This window comes from Equus przewalskii, chromosome 15, assembly GCF_037783145.1.
Source record: "Equus przewalskii isolate Varuska chromosome 15, EquPr2, whole genome shotgun sequence".
Classification (NCBI taxonomy): Eukaryota; Metazoa; Chordata; class Mammalia; order Perissodactyla; family Equidae; genus Equus; species Equus przewalskii.
This window is the reverse complement of record NC_091845.1, coordinates 68,384,312-68,409,601: the sequence shown is the minus strand read 5'-3', so window position 1 is coordinate 68,409,601 and position 25,290 is coordinate 68,384,312. Positions and strand designations below refer to the sequence as shown.

Here is a 25,290-nt window from a genome sequence, read left to right as displayed (position 1 = left end):
TTTTCACATTCCTTTCAAGTTAGTTAATGTTAAGGGAACAAATGCTTTTGAAGGTGAGAAAAGTTCGAGAGACTTTTAGTCTCTTGCATGGTATATGCATAGTATAGCACTCAGTAGTTCATACTTTTTTTTCTTATGTGTAATGTTATAAAGTGTCTGCTGTTAAAGTGAAGTATAGCAGAAATGTATGTTGATAGACCTCTGCTTTTATTGTAAAAAGTATGTCTGATTTCAGCCCAAGTCAGCATTTATAATAAATTAGAAAAAGCCTTTTTCAAATGTTTGTTTTTCAGACCGCTAACTGATTCTTTTCTTTTTGTTAAAATCTAGTGACCCGCCCCTTCCTCCCCAGCGGTATAGCACTTGATAAATTTTGGGTGTTTGTTTTTTAGACCACTAACTGGTTCTGATTTCTTTTCTTTTCTTTTTTTTTTTTTAAATCTAATGACCACTCCCTTCCTCCCCAGCAGCATAGCACTTGATGGTAAACTTTGGGTCTTTGGTTTGCACAAAGCAATTGTTTACCCAACTTGTCAGTATTTATACCCTTCATTTTGCTGGACAGCCAACCATCAAAATAGACATTTGAATGGAATGGACTGTTGAGAGATTATCCTGGCTGTGAAAACATCCTGAAAAATCCTATTTTTACTAAAACTCTATTTCCCTTTTGCAAATTGACGTCCCTCTCTGGCTTCCTCCTCAATTTCTATCTGTGTGCCTTCTCTTTGGTTGGAGTCAGTGGCCTTGGATGTCCTCTGGAAATGAGGAGGCTTTGGCCATGTCTTCAGTCCTTACTTTTCCCCACAGATTCATCCATTTCTGGGTTCATCATTCTTTATTTCACAGAGTTTGTTCAATTTTTTGTTTTTACCCCAAGAACAATTTATATATATGTGAAAGATGGATAATATTACTAGGAAATATGCCCCTTTTTTTGAAATTTATGAAAGCTTTCTTGGAAATCAGGTCTAGGGATGCTACTACTTTTGACTCCTTATTCTTTTGGAAGTTTGTTTATTAAACTCTTTTATAACACAATGTGGAGAAAGTCTCCCCGGGATTTAAAAATTGCATGCGTTTGTAATAACTTTTAATTGTGGTTTGCTAAAATAAATCTGACATATAAATGGTTTGTTAGATATCTGCACCATTCTCTTTGTTTTGTCAGAAATTATTTCTGTTATTTTTTGTTTTTATCATTGTTTTATATTTTGAAAGGCCAGGATCAGGAGTTGAGAGGCTAATTATCCATATGCTTCATAAATCTTATCTTTCTACAGTTTGGATTAGACAAAACATACCCTTTTCTGCTGTTTTCTCTGGCCAACTCACCAGGCAGTTAAATATATCTAAAGAAAGTCCTCTTGGTTGCTGTTAGTAGTGCTCATCCTTTTTATTATGTATGCGTTGACAAGGGGAGTGCTCTTAGGGGAAGTGTAAGGAAGGATGTTATGAACTCTGTGGAGACAGTAATGTTTTTTAGAAGTGTTTGAAGCTACTGGAAAAACCTGATGACTGAAGGGAAGCCCTGTGGCTGTTGAGCGTCTTTTCTCCTTCAGTACCGATGGGCTGTGTAGACCCGTGAACTGCAGGTACCTCTTAGATCTAGGAAGTCAGATGGCGTTTTGGGATCTTGAAAAGGCTCTTTTTTCTTTTTCTAAACTTTTCTAGCCTGGGTATTTATTATTTGTCTTCCAGTATGATAAACACAGATGTCTGTGACACAGATGTCAGATGCTGACAGTGAAAAGAAGAAATACCTTAGCTCTTTAAAGGGTGCTAGTATTCTTTTTTCTTCTAGGCAAAAATTGCAGATGTTGATATCTCCCATTTTCTTAGAGAATAAGTACATATATTAACTTTACACAGGTTGTGTTTATTGAATTTGAAAATAACTGTACTATATGTTGTATCTTTGGCTGATTCTTTTTATTTTTCTAATATAGATTGAAAGAAAACTTGTTCTACTCAGTGTTTTAAAAGAACCAGTAAGTCGTTCTATATTTGATTATGCTCTGAGGTCTAAAGATATTACCAGCTTGTTCAGACATCTTTACATGCGTCAGAAGAAACGAAATGGGTCTCTTCCTGACTGCCCTCCACCTGAGGACCCTGCTATAGCACAGCTTCTGAAGAAATTGCTCTCACAGGTTGTCTCACCTTTGAAATCTTACATTTAAATGCAAATTTCATAAAAATGTTGAAGCATCTATGTGGCTATTAAAAATATTTTTGGTTGATTAGGGTGCATCATAACAAATGAGTAAATAAATCTGGCAAATATGTTATGCATTTGCTTTGGTATCTAGGAGATACTAGGATGATAAGGCATTGGGTTGAGCTAAATAAGGAATCTTGGGAGACTTGTTAAGGTTCTTTTGATTACTGGCTATATAAATGAGGGAAAGTAGATGTAACTTTTGATTTAAGTAGTATTCTTGTTTTTTTTACAAGATATGCTGTTATTGGTGAGGAAGATTGGCCCTGACCTAACATCTGTTTCCAATCTCCCTCTCTTTTTTTCTCCCCAGAGCCCCAGTATGTAGTTGTATATCCTAGTTGTAAGTTGTTCTAGTTCTTCTATGTGGGATGCCACCACAGCATGGCTTGATGAGTGGTGTGTAGGTCTATACCCAGGATGCAAACTGGCAAACCTTGGGCTGCTGAAGCAGAGTGTGCGAACTTAACACTCAGCCATGGGGCCAGCCCCTAAGTAATATTCTTGATTCATTTCCATATTTCACCAAAAATATAATAAAATTCAATGAGAAGAAACATTACAAAGCGCAGATATGATACAGGAAAATCCTGGTTTATTCAATCTAAATTTAGAGTTTTCTTACTAGATGCAAACAGCTAAAATACCTGAGATTTGTAATACATCTTAGATTGAATATACCAAGAGTTTACTGCTATATCGTAAAAGCCTATGAATTTGGATCAATTAAATCTTATTAGAACTAGGATGTAATCTTTTTATTTTTTAAAATTTTTTTATTTATTTTGTTTTTTTTGAGGAAGATTAGCCCTGAGCTAACTGCTGCCAATCCTCCTCTTTTTGCTGAGGAAGACTGGCCCTGAGCTAACATCCATGCCCATCTTCCTCTACTTTATATGTGGGATGCCTACCATAGCATGGTGTGCCAAGTGGTGCCATGTCCGTACCCGGGATCCGAACCGGTGAACCCCGGGCCGCTGAAGTGGAATGTGCGAACTTAACTGCTGCGCCACCAGGCCAGCCCCCAATCTTTTTATTATACGTGATATTTATAAGGCCTCTTTAGAAATATTGTCTAGGTTCAGCATCCTGTTTTAAGAGGGATGTGTGGAATCTAGAGAAGTCAAGATGGGAATTAAAATGGTTATTTTTATTGTATAAAGAAGACAATTTCTGAATAAATGCTCTGTGAGCCATAAAGCAAATACTGAGAGACAACTTTCATGACTGTCTTTAAGTCTGCAGGATATTTAGTTAAGAGAATGCTTGTTGGGGCCGGCCCTGTGGCTGGGTGGTTACGTTTCCACACTCCACTTTGGCAGCCCAGGGTTTCCCTGCTTCAGATCCTGGGCATGGACCTAGCACTGCTCTTCAAACCATGCTGAGGCAGTGTCCCACATAGCAGAGCCAGAAGGACCTACCACTAGAATATACAACTATGTACTGGGCGACTCTGGGGAGAAGAAGAAGAAGAAAAAAACGAAGATTGGCTCAGGTGCCAATATTTAAAAAAAAAGAGAATTCTTGTCAGTCATATCTTGCCTAAGAAGAAAAGATGAGAAAATGCTTCAGTTGTAGGGAGAGAATTTGATCAGCTTTGGGATGTAGGTCTTTTCATGTATTTTACTTGTTAGTAAATATCCAGTGCTGTTTGATGCCCAAACATTGCTTTGAGTTATTAAATATTGAAATAGGTTCCTATGGGAGGCTGGTCAGTAACCATTTTGGTTCTTTTAGGTCTTAAAATTTTCCTGGAGGCTAGAGCTGCCTCTGAATGTCCCTTCTAGGCCAGTGGTTCTGTTTCCTATATTTTAGAAAACTTAATTTGATGTGACTTGAATTGCCACAGAGCTTTTTCTTTGGATTTTCTTTTAACCTTAGCTTGTACATGAGATGTATTTTATATTTTAGAAAGTAATTTATGGAAAATTGTGTATTGAGTCACATTTTTCTGTTGTTTCTCCTGAGTAAGTAATCCTTATCAAAAAGATTTCAGCATACAGTAAAAACCTTCCAGTTTAGATGTTTCTTCAGGCTTGGTTGGTGTGATTCTTTGTATTCCTGTCTCTCCTTCAAATCCTGTGTATTAGATAAAAAGCCCCTCTACTGAACTTTCCTTTTCATTCTGTCATTAGTTACTTCGTGGAGCCACCCTAGCCCCTAGTCCTTACCTTTCCCCTTGCTGTGGGTGTAGGTTTGCCACTGCTGTGGGTAAAAGGAGGGGGAGGGATGGAGCAGTTTCCACAGCCTTTCTCCTTCCTCCTTTTCTCCCAAATGCTTCCACGCTGGCTGCTCCACCAGTGCCAGCCTCCGTTACTGGCTGCCGGGATGAAATCACTAAAGCTCACTGACTTGTATTCCTCTGAAATGTCAGTGCTTGAAGTATTCATTTGTCTTTCATTTCTCCCTTCATTTATGTGAGTGGGAAAAGAGGAAAAGATAATCCCCTGTTTTATGTTGTTTGTGGAAGTAATAGTTGTAGAGATTCCTAAGGGTTAGGAGTCCCCTGTTTCAAGGGACAGGTGCTGCTCGTAGAGGGGAGAGCAGGCCAGAATCTCTGAGGTTTTCAGAGGAAGTAACAGCAGAACAACACCAGCTTCTGTTTTGCGAGGACCTGCAACAAGTCTACCACTGTAATTAGTGCTTTACATGTGTTATGACTGCCCTTAAAATAAACTGGAACAACAGGTGTTGTCCCCTGTTTATAGATAAGGAAACTGAGACTCAGTGAGGTAGTTAACTTGCCTGTGCTCACACAGTTCAGTAAGTTTCAGAGCTGACATGGGAACCTAAACCTGTCTGACTCCAAAGCCCATGCTCCTGCACTGGGTCTTTTTGCCTCTCAAAATAAACAGGGGAGGAAGAGCTTGCTTGCGTTTTATATCGACTTAGGAAGAAGTCCGTGTGCAGCTCATCTCCTCCAGCTCCTTGCAAGCCTTTTCTCTGCCTTCACTTCTTTTTGGTCCTTGTACTACTGGAGTTTCTTGGGATTACTAGCAGGAACTTGGAGCCAAGGGAGGCTTTGGAGGTAGGAACTGAGTCCTTGTTCTTAATGTCAGGGATACAGAGGGAAGAGATGTTTTTAGCCTTTGCAAGTGGGAATTCTGAACACTTGTACAGAATTGTTTTTTTCTTGAGATTCTACAGTGCTGTTTTATAGGACTACACTTGAGATACATCATGGGTAGAATAGGCTTTTCTAGACCAGCCTAACATTGTTTCCATGGGAAGATATGTTCAGAGTTCCAGATAATAGACTTAAAGTACACTTTTGGAACATTATCCATGTGGATGTTGGAATCTGCCTGAAATCCAGATTCTCAATAGGACTTACCATCTGGAGATGACACATGGCAGGGCTGTTTTAAATAGATATCATCTGCAGGAGCTGCCTGTTTTATTTGTATCCATTTAATCAGACACTAATACAGAATACAAGATGATTTCACTCCCTACTTTAAAAAATGACATACATTTTAAGCTTTTTGGTGATTTTTATTTTAATAATTTTTGACTGAGTAATATAGACACAAGGCGTAAAATTGAAAAGGTATAAGAAGCTATATAGTAAAATGTAAATTTTTCTCCAGTCTTTGCTCCCTAGCCACCCAGTTTCTTTCTCTGTTGATTGTGAATTTTATGTCGTTAGGTGCTGAATTCTTATAAATTTATACGTATAGGATTTGTTCTGTTGTATAGTTAAATTACTTGGAATCAGTTTGATTCTTTAAAGCCTCGCTTTTAGGCTTTGTTAGGACAGATCCAGAGCAGCCTTTGGTCAATGGCCAGTTTAGCCCGGCTGCTAGGGACTTGTGAGGACGTGATGCTCTGTGTAGTAAGAGGTCTTTCACCTCTGGCTGGTGGGAACATGAATGATTTTCAGCCCTGTGGGAGCTCTAGGAATTGTTTGGTTTACTGCCTTCTGGTTGCTTTTTCCTTGCCCTCACGTAATTTCCTCTCACACATACGAAGTTCGATATTCAGTCAAAGACTTGAGGAGACCCCTCTCTAGTTCTTGCTGTGTACCAGATCCCTCTTCTCCAGTTCTCTGCCCCACACATTTAGCCTTTGTGACTTCCGTGAACGCTGATGTGTCTCTTGAATTCGGCTCTACTGGACTCTGTTTGAGTCTTCTCCTTGTGCCATGGCCTGGAGACTCTCCAGAGGATGCTGGGACAGTCGTAGGGGATCACAGCCCTGTTTGTTTTCCAGTGCCTTAAAAGTGTTGTTTCATGGTTTTTTGTCAAGTGTTAAAGTTGTTTAAAGTGGGAGGGTAAATTTAGTCGTTACTACATCATGGCCAGAAGTAGAAGTGTGTGGATATGTTTATGGACTTACGCTAGTATTGCCCTTTCTTAGGCTTCATCTCTGGTTAGAGCAAAATCTCTGAGCTTATTTTTCTTTTTCAAGATTGTCTTGGCTATCCTTGGTCCTTTGCATTTCCATCTACATTTTCCACATGATGTTTCTAATTCAGCTTGTCACTTTATACAAAAAGAATTTTTTTTGGTATATTGGTTGAGATTGCATTGGAACCTTTAGGAGAAAATTGAGGTCTTGACAATATTGAGTCTTCTAGGCAATGAACATGGTATGTGTCTTTATTTAATTAGATCTTTAATTTATTTTAGTAATGTTTTATGATTTACTTTGTAGAGTTTTATACATGTTTTATTATAAATATTTTGGGTATTTGATTTTTTAAATACTATTAGAATTGATATATATAAAAAGTTATTTTTGTAGCTGGTATATAGAAAACATTTTTTATACTAATCTTGTATCCAGCAACCTCATAAAACTTACTTATCAATTCTAATAACTTGCTTGTATGTTTCTTGTGAATTTGTACATTCACAGTCATATCATGTCTGAATAGTAACAGTATCATTCATTTTTTTCCATTCTGAATACTTTTGTTTTCCTTTTCTTATTTAAATGACTAGATCTTCAGGATAATGTTAAATAGAATTGGTGATAGTGAGCATCCTTGTCTTGTTTCTCATCTCATTGGGAAAACTCTCAACATTATACCATTTAGTGTGATGTTTACTAATAGCTTTTTTATACAATCTTTTTATCAGATTAAGGAAATTGCCCTCCATTTCTGGCTGGCTAAAAGGATTAGTATGGAAGAAAGTTAAATTTTATCAAATGTCTTTTATCTCCTGAGAGCATTGTGTAGTTTTTCTCTTCTGTTAATGTGGTGAACTATACTGATTGATTTTCCCATGTCATCAACTTTTTATTCCTGGATTTTTAGGCTAAGTACAACTTTATCATATTGTATTTATATTTAAGTAATTTTTATTATAAAATACATAAATATAAAATCTAGAAAATACAGGGATATAACTATTATATAAAATTCATTTTCATTTAGGCTAGATTTGGTTTGCTGCTACTTTATTGCATTTTTTATTTTTGCATTTAGGTTCATGAATGATTTGTCCTTCAGTTTTCCTTTCTTGTAATGTCCTTGTCAGTTTTTTTGATGGTACATTTCTAACATTTTTTATTGAGATATAATTCACATATAATAAAATTCACTGTTTTAAAGTGTATAATTCATTGGTTTTTAGTATATTCACAGAGTTGTGAAACCGTCACCACTATCTAATTCCAGAACATTTTCATCATCCCAAAAAGAAACCTCATGCCCCTTAGCAATCATTCCCCGTTTGCTTCTGCCCCCCCCCCCCCCCGCCCCCCCGAGCCCCCGGCAACCACTGAATCTGCCTTCTGTCTCTACAAATGTGCCTGTGTTGGATATTTCATACGAATGGAACCATATAATATGTGGTCTTTTGTGTCTGGCTTCTTTCATTTAGCAAAATATTTTCAAGGTGCCTTCATGTTGTGGCATATGTCAGTAGTTCAGTCTTTTTTATGGCCTTTATGATGGCCTTCCCTTTTGTGGACTGGAACAGCCTTTCTCTTGTGAACTAAAAGCTACACTAACAAAAAGAATAGAACTCTTAACTATAGCTATAAAATTGTCTACTTTAAGCAAATTTTAGGAGGAGCAGTGAAAATAAAAGAAAAATTTCAGGTTAATATTGGAAAAAATTCATTCAAGAATTCTATGATTATTGTAGTTTAATGCAATTTTATTTCATTATTTCTTAGCTTTCTAACTTTCTAGGGTTTGTGTCCTATTGTGCCTGAGGATTGTGAATATTAATTTAAATTCCAAGGAGATTCTAGATTGAGGCCTCAGGGGAATTGCCATTTTCTTAATTTCTTTTCATTTGCATAATCACATTCTAGAGGATTCTGTGGATGATTGGAAAGTTAAGAAGAAAATGCAGAAATGTTCCGTTTACCAGAATATTTAAGTGCCACCTTGACTTATTTAGTATTTATTGGCTGTCAATTTCAAGTGTTCTAAGTCTCTTAGGTGGATTAACTTATTAAAATTTTATAATAACCTTATAAGACAGTAATAATTCTCATTTTATAGATAAATAAAATAGAGATACAGAGAAATTGGGTAACTTGCTCAAGGTCCTACAGATAGTAAGTAATGGAGCTGGAATTTGAACCTAGGCAGTCTGACTCCAGTCATGCCATTATCTTAGACTGCTAGTGGGTGTGTTGCTTACATTTGCAGTTGAGCCAGCATGCCCATTGATTCCTGAGGCGTATAGAATGTTTTATATATCATATGGCGCCTTCACACACAGCGTCTCATTTAATATTCTCGATACATCTAGGAACAAAGTTGAAGTAGGTAAACTTCCTTTTGCTTAATATTGTATTTCCTCAATTTTTGTTTATATACTAATGTTTGTTTATTCTAAGTTATATATTAAAGATCTCCTAGATACCATGTCCTGTATTAAGTTCTTTGAATATTTTGAAGATAAATTATACCTTAATGCTCCCATTTAAAACGTTCAGATGTGAATCATGATCCAAAGTAGAAAGTGCCCTACTGGAGTTCAGGGAGATCAGAGCAGTGAGATGTTCTCTATTGATGCTTTCTTTTTCTCTTGCCTTTGCTTGCTTCGTTTTGCCCTTCTGACTCTTAGAATTTTAAATTGGGTGATTTGACCCTTCGTTTGTTAGTCATCCTGAGGCTTGTTGTTTTTACTTGCGAAAGTAACCCAGAACATACGGGGTTTTATTTGGTTTTAGGGAATGACGGAAGAAGAGGAAGACAAACTTTTGGCACTGAAGGACTTCATGATGAAATCTAACAAAGCCAAGGCCAATATAGTGGACCAGAGCCATCTTCATGATGGTAGTCAGAAAGGTGTAATTGACTTGGCAGCCTTAGGCATAACCGGGAGACAAGTGGATCTTGTTAAAACCAAACAGGAACCAGATGACAAGCGAGGTTAGTATTTGTGTGTGTCTGTTTAGCTTGTTATTATTCATTATTTCATAAGGCTGGTTTTAGCTAATTAGTAGTAAAATAAAAAATCACATTTCCCAGATATAGAACTTTCAAAATACAGTGAGTGACTCCATTACATAGCAGGGAGATTTGGGGGAGGAAAAGTGGAGAAAAGAACTAACAGTTAAGAGATTAAGTAACCTGCCAAAATCATGGCTCTGTGTCTGTCGGAATCAGGATTCAAACCAAAGCCTGACTCTAAGGCCCTCCTCCTATAATAAAATCGTGTTGCCTCTGTGGAGGTGTATGATTGAAGATGAAATTCTATTTTTTAATCCTTTAAATGCTGACCCAAGGCCAATAGCCTAAGTAAAATGAGATAAAAGTTTTCTAGTTTGTTATTGCTAGGTAATGCCTAGTGAATTGAAAAGATTAGTCTTGTTATTATGAAATACAAAAGAGTAGAAATCAGAGAAACCTTAACCATTTGAAATCTCGAGATTTAGAACTGACAGCTCTTATGACAGTGACATTGACATTGATAGTGTGAGGATTTTAAGATCTTGTGTTTTCCTCCTTTAACCCTTTCTGGAGATGTACTCCCTTCGAAATACATGCCTTTATAAATCCCCCTATTCCAGTATCAGATTTTGAGGGCAACTGATGAATTATATTTAAAATAAACCTCTGCCAAACTGGGCATAAAGTATTTGCAACTTATCAGTGGTTTACACCCATAATATGTAAAGCACGCATACAAATTATTATTAAGAAAAATACAAGCACCCCAAAAGAAAAATAGTGGAGGATTTGAACGTACAACTTATAGAAGAGTAGAAATGCAATATTTGAAAAGGTAAATAAGTGCAAATTAAAACAATGGATGCGATTTTCTGCCTATGTGGATTAGCAAAGACTGAAGATACATAGTGTTAGCAATGTTTTAGGGAAATAGGGATTTTCATACACTGTTGATGAGATTATAAATTGAATGTATTCTTTTTAGAAGGCAATGTCCTTACTCTTTGACTCGCTGTTTTCAGTTCTGGAATTTTCTCCTAAAAACACTGACAGGAATGTGTAGAAATATGTATAAGAATATTCTCAAAGAAAACAAAGGAAATACAGTAATTCCCCCTTGCCTGCGGTTTCCCTTTCTCTGGTTTCGATTACCCACAGTCAGCCGTGGTCCAAAATAATAGATGGAAAATTCCGGAAAGAAACAATTCATAAGTTTTAAATTGTGTGCCATTCTGAATAGCAAAATGAAATCTCTTGCTGTCTTGCTCTCTCCCACTCAGGATGTAAATCACCCCGTCGTCCAGCGTATCCACACTGTATATGCTACCTGCCCATTAGTCACTTAGTAGCCATCTTGGTTATCAGATTGACTGTCCTGGTATTGCTGTGCTTGTGTTCAAGTAACCCTTATTTTACTTAATAAATGGCCCCAAAATGCAAAGTAGTGATGCTGGCAATTTGGATATGCCAAAGAGAAGCCTTAAATTGCTTTTTAAGTGAAAAGGTAAAAGCTCTCTACTTAATAAAAAAAGAAGAAAATTGTATGCTGAGGTTGCTAAGATCTATGGTAAGAACGAATCTTCTATTTGTGAAATTGTGAAGAAGGAAAAAGAAATTCATGGTAGTTTTGCTGTTGTACCTCAAATATGTACATATAGGATAAAACATAGTATATATAGGGTTGGGCATTATCTGCAGTTTCAGGCATCTGCTGGGGGTCTTGGAATGTGTCCCCCTGTGGATAAGGGGGGACTACTGTAATTGTCCCTTAATAGGGGAATGGTTAAATAAATGTTCAGCATATTTAGTTAGGTAGGAGAAAAAGCAAGTTATGAAACAGTATATATTATTTTATTTTTGGAAAACAATACAGTAATAAAGCATTAAACTACTGTGTATTTTATGAGGTGTACAAAGTTATGGGGGCAGTTTGTGTTATATTTTAGTAATGCTAGAACTTTGTGTTACTTGATGTACTTTTTGTAATTAGACAAAGATTAATAAAATAAAGGATTTCTCATCTCTTTATAGTCAGGAGGTAGCTGTATAGCAATTGCTATTTTATTTCTTCTATTTTTTTGTTTGTTTCCCATGTAACTAATACTGGAAATAGAGAGGTCCTACTTAGCATTGTGGTCAGCAACATTTGAAAAAGTTGTTTCTGTTGTTGGTTCTTCAGACAAAGAGGTTACATGAGATGGTGCTAGCCTTGGGAAACTAGGAAGCAGTTATGTCTAGTTATTAATACCATTGAAAGTGCATCTGTTTCATCTGCCCTAGAGATGCAGTGAGAGTTAATGAGTTGATATATAAATATAGATAAATTGGAGATCATAAAGAACCAATAGGATGTGAAGTCCACTGCTGTTCCTCTCCCACCAAAAAAAAAAAAAAGCAATAAAGGTTTTAGAGGCTTCCTACAGACTAACTATTCTGAATCTGTTTTCATAGCTAGAAAACATGTAAAACAAGACTCAAATGTAAATGAAGAATGGAAAAGCATGTTTGGGTCATTGGAACCACCAAACATCCCACAGGCCCTACCTAAAGGGAGTGACCAGGAGGTGATTCAGACTGGGAAGCCTCCTCGTTCTGAGTCCTCTGCTGGCATTTGTGTCCCTTTGTCAACTTCTCCGCAGGTACTATCATCTAGGCAGTAGTGTTCCTTTCGTCTTTCAATCCCGTTCTACTGTTTTGGACTTTTAAAGGCTGTGTTTATACCAGAAAAATCAATATAGTGACTTGTCCTTTAGGGAGGACATGTTTCTTTCTAAGGCAGGTTTATCTTTAATTTTATAGCCAAATGGATATGTAGTTATTGAAAGAACCAAAAAAGGTCTCATTTTCGGGGCTAGCCTGGTGGCATAATGGTTAAGTTCACATGCTCTTCTTTGGCGGCCTGGGGTTTGTGGGTTTGGGTCCCTGGTGCGGACCTACACACCGCTCGTTATGCTGTGCTGTGGCGGTGTCCCACACACAAAATAGAGGAGGATTGGCACATAGCTCAGTGATAATCTTCTTCAAGCAAAAAGAAGAAGATTGGCAAGAGATATTAGCTCAGGGCCAATCTTTCTCACCAAAAAAAAAAGAAAAAAGTAAAAGGTCTCATTTTAGAGTACTCATTGATAAAGTGATCTGAACAGGGGGTTGAAGACTTCATTATGAATTGTGATTATAATTAGGCTACAGTGAACCTTTTAAATTTCATTTTATTCTTCCTCTAATATAGTTATATCTGTAAAATAGCAGAAATACTTCTGGAAAGAGAAGTCCCAAGTTTGCCTTGTGTGAGAAATGTCATGATGACTTTGATATATTTGAAATAAACTTGTAATTTAAGGTAACTCTTCCTTAGCAAATCATATTTTAAATGAAAAATATTAACTCAACCAAGTGATAAATTTGTACTTCTTTCACTTAAATTAATGAGGATTTTTGTTTAATGTTATCGATGCACTGATAATTTTTTTTAATAATGTAGAGGTATGGAAATATAATGTTTGTGGTTAAGCTTCATTTTAACTAGGTTTTCATTGAAAAAATGTCATTGTATTTAAATGGGTTTAAAAATGAATACATTAATAAGGACAGAAAGTTGATATAATGAGTAGAGAGAGCAGGAATACATTTTTATCATCAAATATACTTTGCTTGTGACATAAATGCCTATAATTCGATTTGTTTTGCAGATTCCAGAAGTGACAAATGTCCAAAATAGAAAACCAACAATACAGGTTTTAAGTAGTACAATTTTACCATCCACCTACCAGATTCGGATCACAACTTGTAAAACTGAACTTCAGCAGCTCATACAACAAAAGCGGGAGCAGTGTAATGCTGAGAGGATAGCTAAGCAGATGATGGAAAACGCGGAGTGGGAGAGTAAACCACCACCACCTGGTAAAGAGCTGTTGCTAGGTAGTTGTATCCCAGCCTGGGGGCCGGAGCCTAGGATACCAGGCAGAGGAAGTCAGAACAAAACTGTCACTTTGGAAGCCCAGAGGAAGAAGCAAAATAAATGAGAAATCTTAAGTCATTATTTCTGGAATTTGGATCTTCTTAGCTCTGGGGGCAACTTGCAGTGTCTTGTTTAGACCACTTACTATTTTGTATTTTAGCCTGTCTCTGTCCAAAAATGGACCCATGTATAGTGCTTAGTTTTACCTGCCTGCTTAGTGTCATGTCACTTTCTCATTGAATGTCAGGCTTCTTGGAGTAAACTCTGGCTTTTAATTTCTGAAGGGTTTAACATCTATTAATTTCCTTTAAAAAAAGATAAATTTAGAAAATAATGGATACTTTTAAAAAGAAAACAAAATCATCTATAAACCCACCATCAACAATTATCAACATTTTGGGGAAAATCTCCTACTTTCTGAGAAAATTTAAAAGAAATTTAGAGGTATTTAAGATGAAGATGTGGCTCAGCTGTGTTAACAGACTTGCTCAGTGTAATGTGGTAGAGTTAGTCTCTGATACTTGTAGATTTTGAAAAACATTTTAATGAGTTTCTGTATATAGATTTTAATAATAAAAATTTAGCTTGAAAACTCTGAGGGGAAATGCATAGTGTGCCTATGCATAGAGATTTAAAAATTATGTGAATTCCCATGGGCTTCTATTGTGAACGTGGGGAAAATGCTGATAGAGATCAGTGATTTAAAGATTTAGAAAATGTAAAGCGGTAAGTGTCATCTCTAGTCACATTCTTTCTTATCAAAATAAATATCCTGGAATATTTAAATTGTTTCTGTAATATAGTTTGATATTATTTACCAGCCCTGCTTTAAAAACAAAAAAAGTTGACCACAAACTGTCTACTTTATTTTATGATAGAGTCTGTCTTCATAAGTGGCATTTTATACTTAAGTGGAGCTATACGTTTTATTCAGTAATCACAGAAAAGGTGTCAAATTTTGTGGTTCAAGAAATGTGCAATGACTGTTGGACTCTTGATTTTTTCTTTTTACACTTGAGTGATTGCATGAAATTGGTTTTCTCTAGAGGGAAGTGTTCAACCTAGCCTGGTGGATTATCTAGGCTTCATGGCAAAGTGTTTTTGATCACTTTCAAATCCAGCATATCCTCCTTAAAAATTGTATTCAGCTGTTCTTCCCACACATGTGGGCTAGAGATCCAAGAGGAAACAATGTATTTTTTTATCTTAGAGTAAGCCATGCTTGGCTGTAGTCTGGGTTTCAAAAATGTTTCTTGGTGAAAAATAATTTCATCCTAAAATGATATTGTTGTCACTTAGTTAGGCACAGTGCTGACTCCCAATATAGTATTATCTTCAGCATAGTTTTCTGTTTTGTTTTAAAATAGATTAATATTAAATATGATTAAATGTTACACAATATAAAAGTTTATTCAGCAAACATTGAAGACAATTATATGCAAGGACATGCTAGATAATCAGAATGGATAAGACATGGTCTCTGGTCTCAGGGAATTTATCATAAAGGAAATTAATCATATACAAAAATAATATGCATAATGAAGCAGAAGGGTATAGATGTCATAAAGAAAGTACTAGAAAATCCATGGGCATTCTGAGGCTGTAATTTGTAATACCATTTATACCAACATACTGATACCATAGAATAAATGATGGCAGATAGGGAAGAAATAAACATTTGGGTGTTTACTATGGGCCTGGGACAATATGAGACTCTTTATACATCTAATTAACCATGTAGTCACTCTTTGGGTTAAGTAATACTTTCATCATTTTACTTTTGAGGAAATTGAAGCTCAGAGAGTTTCAATAAGTACCCCAAAGTCACACATTTATGGTGTGGTGGATCTGGGTCTTTGAGACTTGGAGCCTCTGGCTGCTTCCCTAGCTCCTGCTTTCTCTAGGTCAGGATAGTCATCACCTCTCACTACTGAGCAAGTAGTCAGGGTTTTTCTGGCTAGCAAGTGACTATTGTGCCTTCTCAGATGCTAGAGAAGGTCCCAGATTCAGTCTTTCTCAGTCTATTTGAGCAACAGTTAATTGCTGTCTTGGATGTCTTGCTCAATAGATAATAGTATCTGTCATGGTTCCAGTAGACCACTCGGTATTGGCTAGCTATTGGTACCCTTCATTTAGTTCTTATAATTGTTCTCGTGCTGGTTATTGGTGACTGTAGCTGGGAGGCTGAGGGGAAGATTGTATTTGTAAACTATAGTTTAAGACACATTCCTTTGCTTTTGCTTAGGATGGCGTCCTAAAGGGCTGCTTGTTGCACATCTTCATGAACACAAATCTGCTGTAAATCGAATTAGAGTCTCTGATGAACACTCACTTTTTGCAACATGTTCAAATGATGGCACAGTGAAAATCTGGAACAGTCAAAAGATGGAGGGGAAAACCACCACTACCAGGTAACATATGCTTACAAGGAGAATCCATTCATTCAGTCAGTCAACAAATATTTATTCTTAGGTGCCAGGGGTACAGCAATGATAAATGGACAAAAATACCTCTTCTGTGGAGCTTTCCTTCTAGTGGGAGATGACAGACAATAAACAATATAAATAAGTAAATCATATATGTTAGATGGTAAATGTTATGAAGAAAACTATAGCAGGAAAGAGGGATAGGGAATGCAGTATGGTAGAATTTCAAGTGAATTGGCTAGAGAATGCCTCACAGAGAACATGTCATTTGAGGGAAGACCTGAAAAAGGTAGAGAAAGAGCCATGTGGATATCTTGGGGAAGAGCATTCCAGGAAGAGGAAACAGGGATTTCAAAGGCCCTGAAGCAGAAGGATGTTAGGTGTGTTTGAGGACTAGGGGAAAGGTCTGTGTGGCTGGAGCAGAGTGAGCAAGAGGGAGAAGTAAGAGAGGCCAGATGACCGAGGGCTTTGTAGGCTGTGGTAAAGGACTTTGACTTTTGCTCTGAGTGAGATGAGGAGCCTTTGGGGAATTCTGAGCAGAGAGACATGATCTGAGTTAGATTTCAACAGAATTGCTCTTGGCTTTTGTGTTGAGAATAGACAGAAAAGGGGCAGGACAGAAGCGCTAGAGGAGGCTGCTACAGTAATTCAAGCAAGGGGTGGAGTTAGTGGGAAATGATCGGATTCTGGATGTGTTTCAGTGGTGGAGCCAGCAAGATTTGTTGAGTGCATTAGATGGAGTATGAGCAAGAGAAAAGTAAACAAATGATAGAATGGCTGACTGTGTAAGGAAACACATACTATACTGTTGCCCCACTGTTTTGGTCAAGATGGAGATAATTTGTGACTTGAGATCTCTAAGACTCCTTAAATACGCATAATGTGATTTTAAGTGTGATTATAAGAAGTATTTTAGATTTGTACAACTTTATAGCTATGTCCCTACTTGATATGCAGTCTACTTGTCTGCCCCCACCCCATTCTCCCTGTCCCCACCATCCCTATCAATTCTACCATATTTATATTTATTCTGTGCCTAGTTTGGTCTGAGTCTGAAAGGAAAGCTACTAGAATTAAAGCTGAATCTCATGGACATAAAATGACATGGGGGCTCTCTGGTGCTTTTCTTGTTACCAGTTCATTGACTGTAGTTAACCACAAAATTGTTAAACAACAAAATATCTTTGATAACTAAAATAATTCAAAAGTATACTCCTTACTTACCAACTTGATATGATTTTTGCTGTTTATTTTTTAAAAGAGCTCTATATTTTTACACCATGCTTAATTACTGTTTTCACGTTCATTCTCTCTTGGCATTGCATTGGTCAAAAACTAAATCAAAAACTAATGAAAGAATCCTGGCTCCATGTAGCAATTTTTTGTCAACATTTTATTATGAAATTTTTAAACCTATAAGAAAAGTTGAAAGAGTTTCACAGTGAACACCCATGTACTTGCCACACAGATTCTATTATTAACAGTTTTACTGTTTCGCTGTGTCATGTAATTATCCATCCTCCTATCAATTCATCTTTTTAAAATGTATTTCAAAGTAAGTTGCAGACATCAGTACACTTCCCCTAAAAACTTCAGCATGCATATCATTAACTAGAATTCAGTATTTGTTTATAGTTATTTTTTTCTTTTTTGGCATAAAATTTGTATGCTATAAAGTACACAGATCTCAAATGAACCATTCTATGAGTTTCAACAAATACATATACCTGTGCAACTTAAACCGCTCTCAAGATACATAACATAACCATGACAACAGCATGTTCGCCTTATATTTTTTCATGTAAAATCCTTGCCTCCTCCCTGCTTGCAACCATTCTTTTGATTTTTTCCCACCCTCATTAGCATTTTGATAAGTATTTTAGACACCTCTTCTGATAATTATTTTCCAAATGGTTCTTTGTTATCATCATCATTGCATTCATCCTTTCTTTTATTAGGAGAAGTTTAATTGATACGAGTAAACTTCTCAAGTAAGAACTTGGAATCCTCTGTTAGCTTTGCAAAAACCTCACTTGTTAATTCTCCAATAATTTTTGTCATAGAGTCATGCCTTCTATATCCCAGTGTCACATTTCAGACAGTGGTATCCCAGAAAATGTGGCAGTTTAGCTGACTGTATTGTCTTTGAGAAGTTTGTGTGATGATCAGGAGATTGGATTTCCTCTGGATGCAGCTGCTGTCTTATTGTGGGGTGCAGTAGGCCTTGGCTTGGAGGTACTTCATTCCAGGTCCCAGGGTGGGGAAGAGGAGAAGGGAACAGAGTATGTTCCCCTCATCACATGCCTTCATGAACTGATGAGGGGAGAAGGAGGCCATTATTATTGCCAGAACCAAGTGGGAACAGTTGGTGACTGGGAAAAAGCAGCAAAACTGATGTGTTTTCCTAGGAAATGTTACTAGTACATTCTGACTACTGATGCCCTTCCCGTATGTATTCAAAACTGATGTTGGAACTGGCTGACCACGCAGTTCCAAGTCCTAACTTTCTCATTGACTTATGATGGTAATTTAGGCCATCTGGATTTGGCTCTGCTATTTTATTCTTTCTTATTTGAGGTAAACTTTTAGTTTGTCCATTGGGAACTAGTTCTAGAGAAATTGCTGTTTTTCTAAACTTTCACAAAGATTTTTCAACTTTATCTTTTATAGTATTCTAAATTATATCTTTCACATATGCTTTTTATGCTACCCTATTTTTGGCTTATTTAGCATCTCAATTTTAGGGGAGATTGGTGCATTTGGTACTTGTTGAATTTGATGGTAAAACATCTAAGTGGAGTTTTGTCCCAATGAAGAATTGAAACAATATGAGAAGTGTGCAAGAAAGTCGTTAGTATTAGGGTTACATATTTTAGAGTGACTGATAGTCTCGGAAGTCAGAGTCTTTGAGTAGTGAGGCTACTCTGAAGAAAAGGGAATGTAAAGGGTTATAAAGGCTTGAATCTTGGGAAATTGAATTTTGGGGACCGGAAAAGAGAGGTCTGAAAAGGAGAGAGAAGAGACTATTAGACTTCAACAGAAGAGAGAGTTTTGAGAAACGGACTTATAGGCAGCTCTTAAATGCAATAAGAAAAGCCAAGTATCCTGAAAACCTAGTAGGGCTGTTGGGCATTCTCATACATTGCCCTTTGGTGGAATGCAGTTGATGATACATCCGTCATCCCTGGAGGACTTTTTGATGATATGTATCACGAGCCTTTATGATGTCCATATCCTAAGGAAATAACTAAGAATAAGCTCATATATTTAGTTTTAAGGCTGTTCAGATTGGCTTTTTTATAATAGTAAAAAATTAGAAGCAAACTAAAGGTTCAGCAGTTAGGAGTGTAGTTAGATAAATAAGTGATGGTGCAAAAGTAAAACTGATGTTGAAACATATATATCAGAGACTTCCAAAAATCTTCTCTTCCATAAAAACAATGAGAACAGTGACAAAAACTGTCAAAATCAACTTTTTCAGAACTCTAGAAATTAACTAAAGTCCTGCATCAATCCGAAGAATGTTATTCAAGAAAAACAGCTGACTCACAGAACAGTGAGCCCTGTGGTCCCTAATTCCATCCTCTTCTACCAAGCTCTCTGGTAGCTTTGAAAACTACCAGTCTCACAACTGAGAGAGCCATGAAAACCAGCAGCTTAGTAACCACTGGAGGGGTCATTAATGGGCTTGGAACTCCCCAAAAGCCCCATCTCCAGAGAATTTTCATTAGTTGACCTTTTGCCAGCTTGCTGAAAAGTTCCATTATCAGGGCTTGTATTTATTTAACCTGACTCATACCTTGTTCTTTGAGAAAAACTCTACCACAGGACATTTGTTGAAATTGTCAGTGTTCTTTACTTAACATTGCATCTGCCAAAGGTGGCATTAACAGTTGTAACTAGCAAGATGCTGACAAAAAACTTAAAAGGAGGAACTAGGGAATGAGGTGGCCATAGGGGCCTTTGAAAAGTTTGGATGTATTCATAGGCATCTGCAAGGCTACATGCATGTGCAGGGTTGTGCACATGTTCAGGAAACTGAGAAGAACCTGAATCCTCACTTCTGGCTAACCTTGAGACTCTGCACAAGCAAGAAATAAAGGATAAGGCAGAGTTGTAAGCTGCTTTGTTGAAGGTGCACCACAACACAAACACAGAGAGCCCCAACAAAAACTGGAACACTCAGTTCGAGGCTTGTAAGGAAACATCTTTTCAGTCACTAGCTGACCACCAAGCTAATTGAGCAAGGACTTCAGTGGTGACACTGAAGAGAAAGAATACAGTCTTTATGGAAGCAATCCACATGTGAGAAAGAATGCAGATTTTATAGAATTAGTCCAGGAAAGTCACTAAACAAACAGCAGCAACACTAGAATAATCTTATTTCTAAAATTGACACGTATTAATTAGAATGTCCAGTTTTGAATAAAAAATTACAAATTGTGCAAAGAAACAGGAAACTATGGCCTATACACAGGAAATAAAACAATCAATGGAAACTGAACCTCAGTAATCTCAGACATTGGATTTACTAGATAAACACTTTAAATTAGCTATTAAAATATGGCATAGTGGTTAAGTTTGTGCACTCTGCTTCAGTAGCCTCGGGTTCGCAGGTTCAGATCCTGGGCATGGACCTATACACCACTCATCAAGTCATGCTGTGCTGGCATCCCACATGCAAAGTAGAGGAAGATTGGCATGGATGTTAGCTGAGTGACAATCTTCCTCAAGCAAAAAGGGGAAGATTGGCAACAGATGTTAGCTCAGGGCCAATCTTCCTCACCAAAAAATAAATGAGTCCAAAGAATTAAAAGAAACCATGTCAAAGAATTAAAAGGAAAGTATGAGAAAAATGTCTCATCAAATAGTATCAATAAGGAGATGATAAATAGAAATTCTGGAATTGGAAAGTATAATCACTGAAATGAGTCACTCGAGAGGCTGAACAGCAGATTTCAACTGGCAAGAAAATAAAACAGAGACCTGAAGATAAATCAATTGACATTATTGTTAGAGGTACAAAAACTAAAAAAGAATAAAGAAAAATGAACAGAGCCTCAGAGACCTGTACACCACCATCAGGTGTACCAGTGTACACTTAATAGGAGTCCTAGAAGGTGAGGAGAGGAAAAAAGAAGCAGAAAGAATATTTGAAGAAATAATGGCTGAAAACTTCCCAGATTTGATGGAAAACATTAATCGGCACATCTAAGAATCTCAACAAATTCCAAGTAGGATAAAAATCAAAGAGAGCCATCCAGACACACAATAAGCAAACCATTGAAAGACAGAGAGAGAATCTTGAAAGCAATGAAAGAAATGTGACTCATCATGTATGAGGGATCTTCAGTAAGATTAACAGGTGACATTTCATCAGAAACGACAGAGACTGGAAATCAGTGAGATGGCATATTCAAAGAGTTGAAAGAAAAAGACTGTCAACCAGTAATTCTATATCCAGCAAAACTGTCCTTCAAAAACAGAGGCAAAATCAAGACATTCCAAGATCAATAAAAGCAGGGGATTTATTGCTAGCAGATTTTTCCTGAAAGAAATACTAAAAGGAGTCTTTTGTGTTGAAAGAAAAGGACATGAGTTAGTAACTTGAATCCACATGGAGAAATAAGGGCACTGGTCAGGGTAAATACATAAGTAAATATAAAAGACAGTACAAATTGCTTTTGTTTGAAACTGTTTTTATGTGCTGTCTGATTTAAAAGATAACTTATAAAGAAATAATTATAAAACTCTTTTGATGGGCTTATATAAATATGTCATTTGTATGACAATAATAGTACAGACAAGGGAGGAAGGGAGAGAGAGATTGAAGCAAAGTTTTTGTGTATTATAAGTTTGTATTAATCTGCTCATTTTTTGATGTTGTTTGTATTTCCCAGGGCAACCACTAAAGAAAACCCTTAAAAACGTTTAGTAAAACTCAAAAATAGTAAAAGAAACAACAAGGGAATTAAAATGGGAAAATATCTTTTTAACACAGAAGAAGGCTGTAATGGAGGAATACAAGACGAACAAAAACCTGCATAAGATACGGAGAAAACAAGTAGCAAAATGTCAAACATAAATCCTATCTTATTGGTAATCACATTAAATGAAATCAAAAGGCAGAGTTGGCAGACAGGATGAAAAGACACAATATAGCTATGTGTTGTCTACAAGAAACATACTTTAGATTCAAAGACACAGATCTAACAGATATCAACAGAGTACTCCACCCAACAACAGCAGAATACAAATTCTTCTCAAGTGCATATGGAATACTTTCCAGATTAAACCATATATGAGGCCATAAAAGAAGCTTCAATACATTTAAAAAGATTGAAACATACCAACATGTGTGTTCTCTAACCACAGTGGAATGAAACTAGATAACTGTAACAGAAAGGAATTTGGGAAATCTACAAATGTGAAAATGAAACAACACATGGCTAAATGACCAATGGTTCTTTAAAGGGAAATTAGAGAATACTGTGAGATGAATGAAAATGAAAACCAACATACCAGAGCTTATGGAATGCAGCTAAAGGAGTGTTGAGAGAGAAATTTATAACTGTAAACATCTCTATTATGTAAAGGAAGAAAGATCTTAAATCAATAACTTACCTTAACCTTAAGAAACTAGAAAAAGAAGAGCAAAGTAAACCTAAAGCAAGTGGAAGGAAGGAAATAATAAAGACTAAAGAGGAAATAAATGAAATAGAGAATAAGAATAAAGGAGAAAAATCAACAAAAGCAAAAGCTGGTTCCTTGGAAAGATCAAAATTGGCAAACCTTTTCTACAATAACCAATAAAAAAAGGAAGAGGACTCAAATTACTAAAATTAGGAATGAAAGAGGGGACATTACTACTGACCTGACAGAAATAAAGGAACTATGAAGGAAATACTATGAATAATTGTATGCCAACAAATCAGATATGCTAGATGAAATGGCCAAATTCCTAGAGAGACACAAGCTGTCAAAAATGACTCAGGAAGAAATAGAAAATCTGAATAGACCTAGAATAAAAAGAGATTAAATTAGTAATTTAAAAAATCTTCCCATAGAGAAAAGCCCAGGCTGAGATGGCTTCTTGATGAATTCTATCAAATGTTTAATGAATTAACACTCATCCTTCAAAAACTCTTTCAAAAAATAGATGAAAGAACACTTCCTAACTCATTTTGTAAAGCCATTATTACCCTGATACCACAATCAGACAAATACATCACAAGAAAACAACAGACTAATACCTGTAACTATAGGCATAAAAATTCTCAACAAAATACAAGTAAACCAAATCCAACATGTTAAAAGGATTGTATACCATGACCAAGTGCAATTTATCCCAAGAGTGCAAACCTTGTTCAACTACAAAAATAAATGACTGAATATATCATATTAAGAGAATAATGGATAAAAACCACATGATCATCTCAGCAGACTCTCAAAGCATTTGATAAAATCTAACACCCTTTTATAAAATTAAAAATAACCAACTGGTAAAAGATGAGAAGTGATAAAGAACATCTACAAAAAACTCATAGCTAGTGTCATACTCAATGGTGAAAGACTGAAAGCTTTTCCCCTAAAATGAGGAACCCGGTAAGAATGTCCACTCTAGACACTTCCATTCAGCATTGTACTACAGGTTCTAGCCAGGGCAGTTAGTTAAGGAAAAGAAAGAAAAGGCATATAGGTTGGAAAGGAAGAAGAAAAACTATATTAGCAGACAGCGTGATCTTGTATATAGACTCTCTTAAGCAATAAAATAACCTATTATAACTAACAAATGAGTTCAGCAAAGTTGCAGAATATATCATGCTGTATTTGTGTATACAAAAACCAATTGCATTTCTGTATGCTAACAATGAAGAGTTCAAAGATGAAATTAAGAACACAATTCCATTTATAATATCAAAAAGAATAAAATATATAGGGATAACTTTAACAAAAATGTCCAAGATTTGTACACTGAAAACTACAAAACATCATTGAAAGAAATTATAGAAGACCTAGATAAGTGGAAAGATGTGCCATGTTCACTTCAGTGGAATGCTCGACATTGTTAAGATAGACATACTCCCCAAATTGATCTACAGATTCAACACAATCCCTATGAAATTTCCAGCTGCCATTTTTCCCCCAGAAATTGACAATCTGATACTAAAATTCGTAAAGAAATGCAAAGGACTGAAATAGCCAATACAATATTGAAATAACCAAGTTAGAGAACTCACACTTCCAGATTTGCTACAAAGCTATAGTAATCAAGACAGTATGTTACTGTCATAAGGATAAATGTATGAATCATTGGGATAGAACAGACCTGCAGAAATACATTTATGGTCATTGTTTTTGACAAGGGTGCCAGGACAATTCCATGGGGGAAGGAATAGTGTGAACAAAGGGTGCTGGGATTACTGGGTATCCACAGGCAGAAGGATAAATTTCCAGAGAATTTTTTGGAATGGATCATAGACCTAAGTGTAAGAGCTAAACTATAAAACTTTTAGAAGAAAACATAAGCATATAACTCTTCATGACCTTGGATTAGGGAAAAGTTTCTGAGATATGCTATCAAAAGCACAAGTGATAATAGAAAGAATAGGCAAATGAAACTTCATCAAAATTATAAACATTTGTGCTTCAAAGGACACTATCAAGAAAGTGAAAGGACAACCCACAGAATGAGAGAAATATTTGTAAATAATGTATCTAAGTACCCAGAATATCTAAAGAACTCTTTCAACTCAACAATAAAAAGACAACTCAATTAAAAATTAGACAAAGGACTGAAATAGATGTTTCTCCAAATAGGACCAATAAGTATACAAAAAGATGCTCCACATTATTAGTCACTAGAGAAATGCAAACCAAAACCACAATGACATGCCACTTTGAACCTACTAGAACGGCTATAATCAAAAAGACAAAATGACGTGTTGGAGAGGATGTTGAGAAATTGAAATCTTTGTACCTTGCTGATGGGAATGTAAAATGGTGCAGCAATTTTGGAAAACAATTTGGTGGTTTCTCAAAATGCTAAACATAGATGACCCCACAATTCCACTTGTAGGAATAAACCCAAGACAGTTGAAAACGTGTTTACACAAAATCTATACACTAGTGTTCATAGCAGCATTATTCATAATAGCCAAAAAGTGAAAACCAGAGTGTCTTATCAGCTGGTGAATGGATGAACAAAATTGGTGGTATATCCATAAAATGGGTTATTATTTAGCCGTAAAAACGAATGAAATACTGATACATGCTACAACATGGATAAACCTTGAAAACATTATGCTAAGTGAAAGAAGCC

The 25,290-nt window shown here is 36.2% G+C and overlaps 1 protein-coding gene across 2 annotated transcripts in view; it reads left to right on the top strand.

Moving 5' to 3' along the window:
- PIK3R4 (phosphoinositide-3-kinase regulatory subunit 4) overlaps positions 1 to 25,290 on the top strand; it is a 65,869-nt gene that overhangs the window by 27,980 nt on the left and 12,599 nt on the right. For both annotated transcript variants that reach the window (XM_070576024.1, XM_008519865.2), the window contains exons 9-13: positions 1,950 to 2,153; positions 9,362 to 9,563; positions 12,036 to 12,223; positions 13,274 to 13,484; positions 15,788 to 15,953. In XM_070576024.1, the coding sequence (XP_070432125.1) occupies positions 1,950 to 2,153; positions 9,362 to 9,563; positions 12,036 to 12,223; positions 13,274 to 13,484; positions 15,788 to 15,953 (971 nt within the window). The remainder of the gene's footprint in view (positions 1 to 1,949; positions 2,154 to 9,361; positions 9,564 to 12,035; positions 12,224 to 13,273; positions 13,485 to 15,787; positions 15,954 to 25,290) is intronic.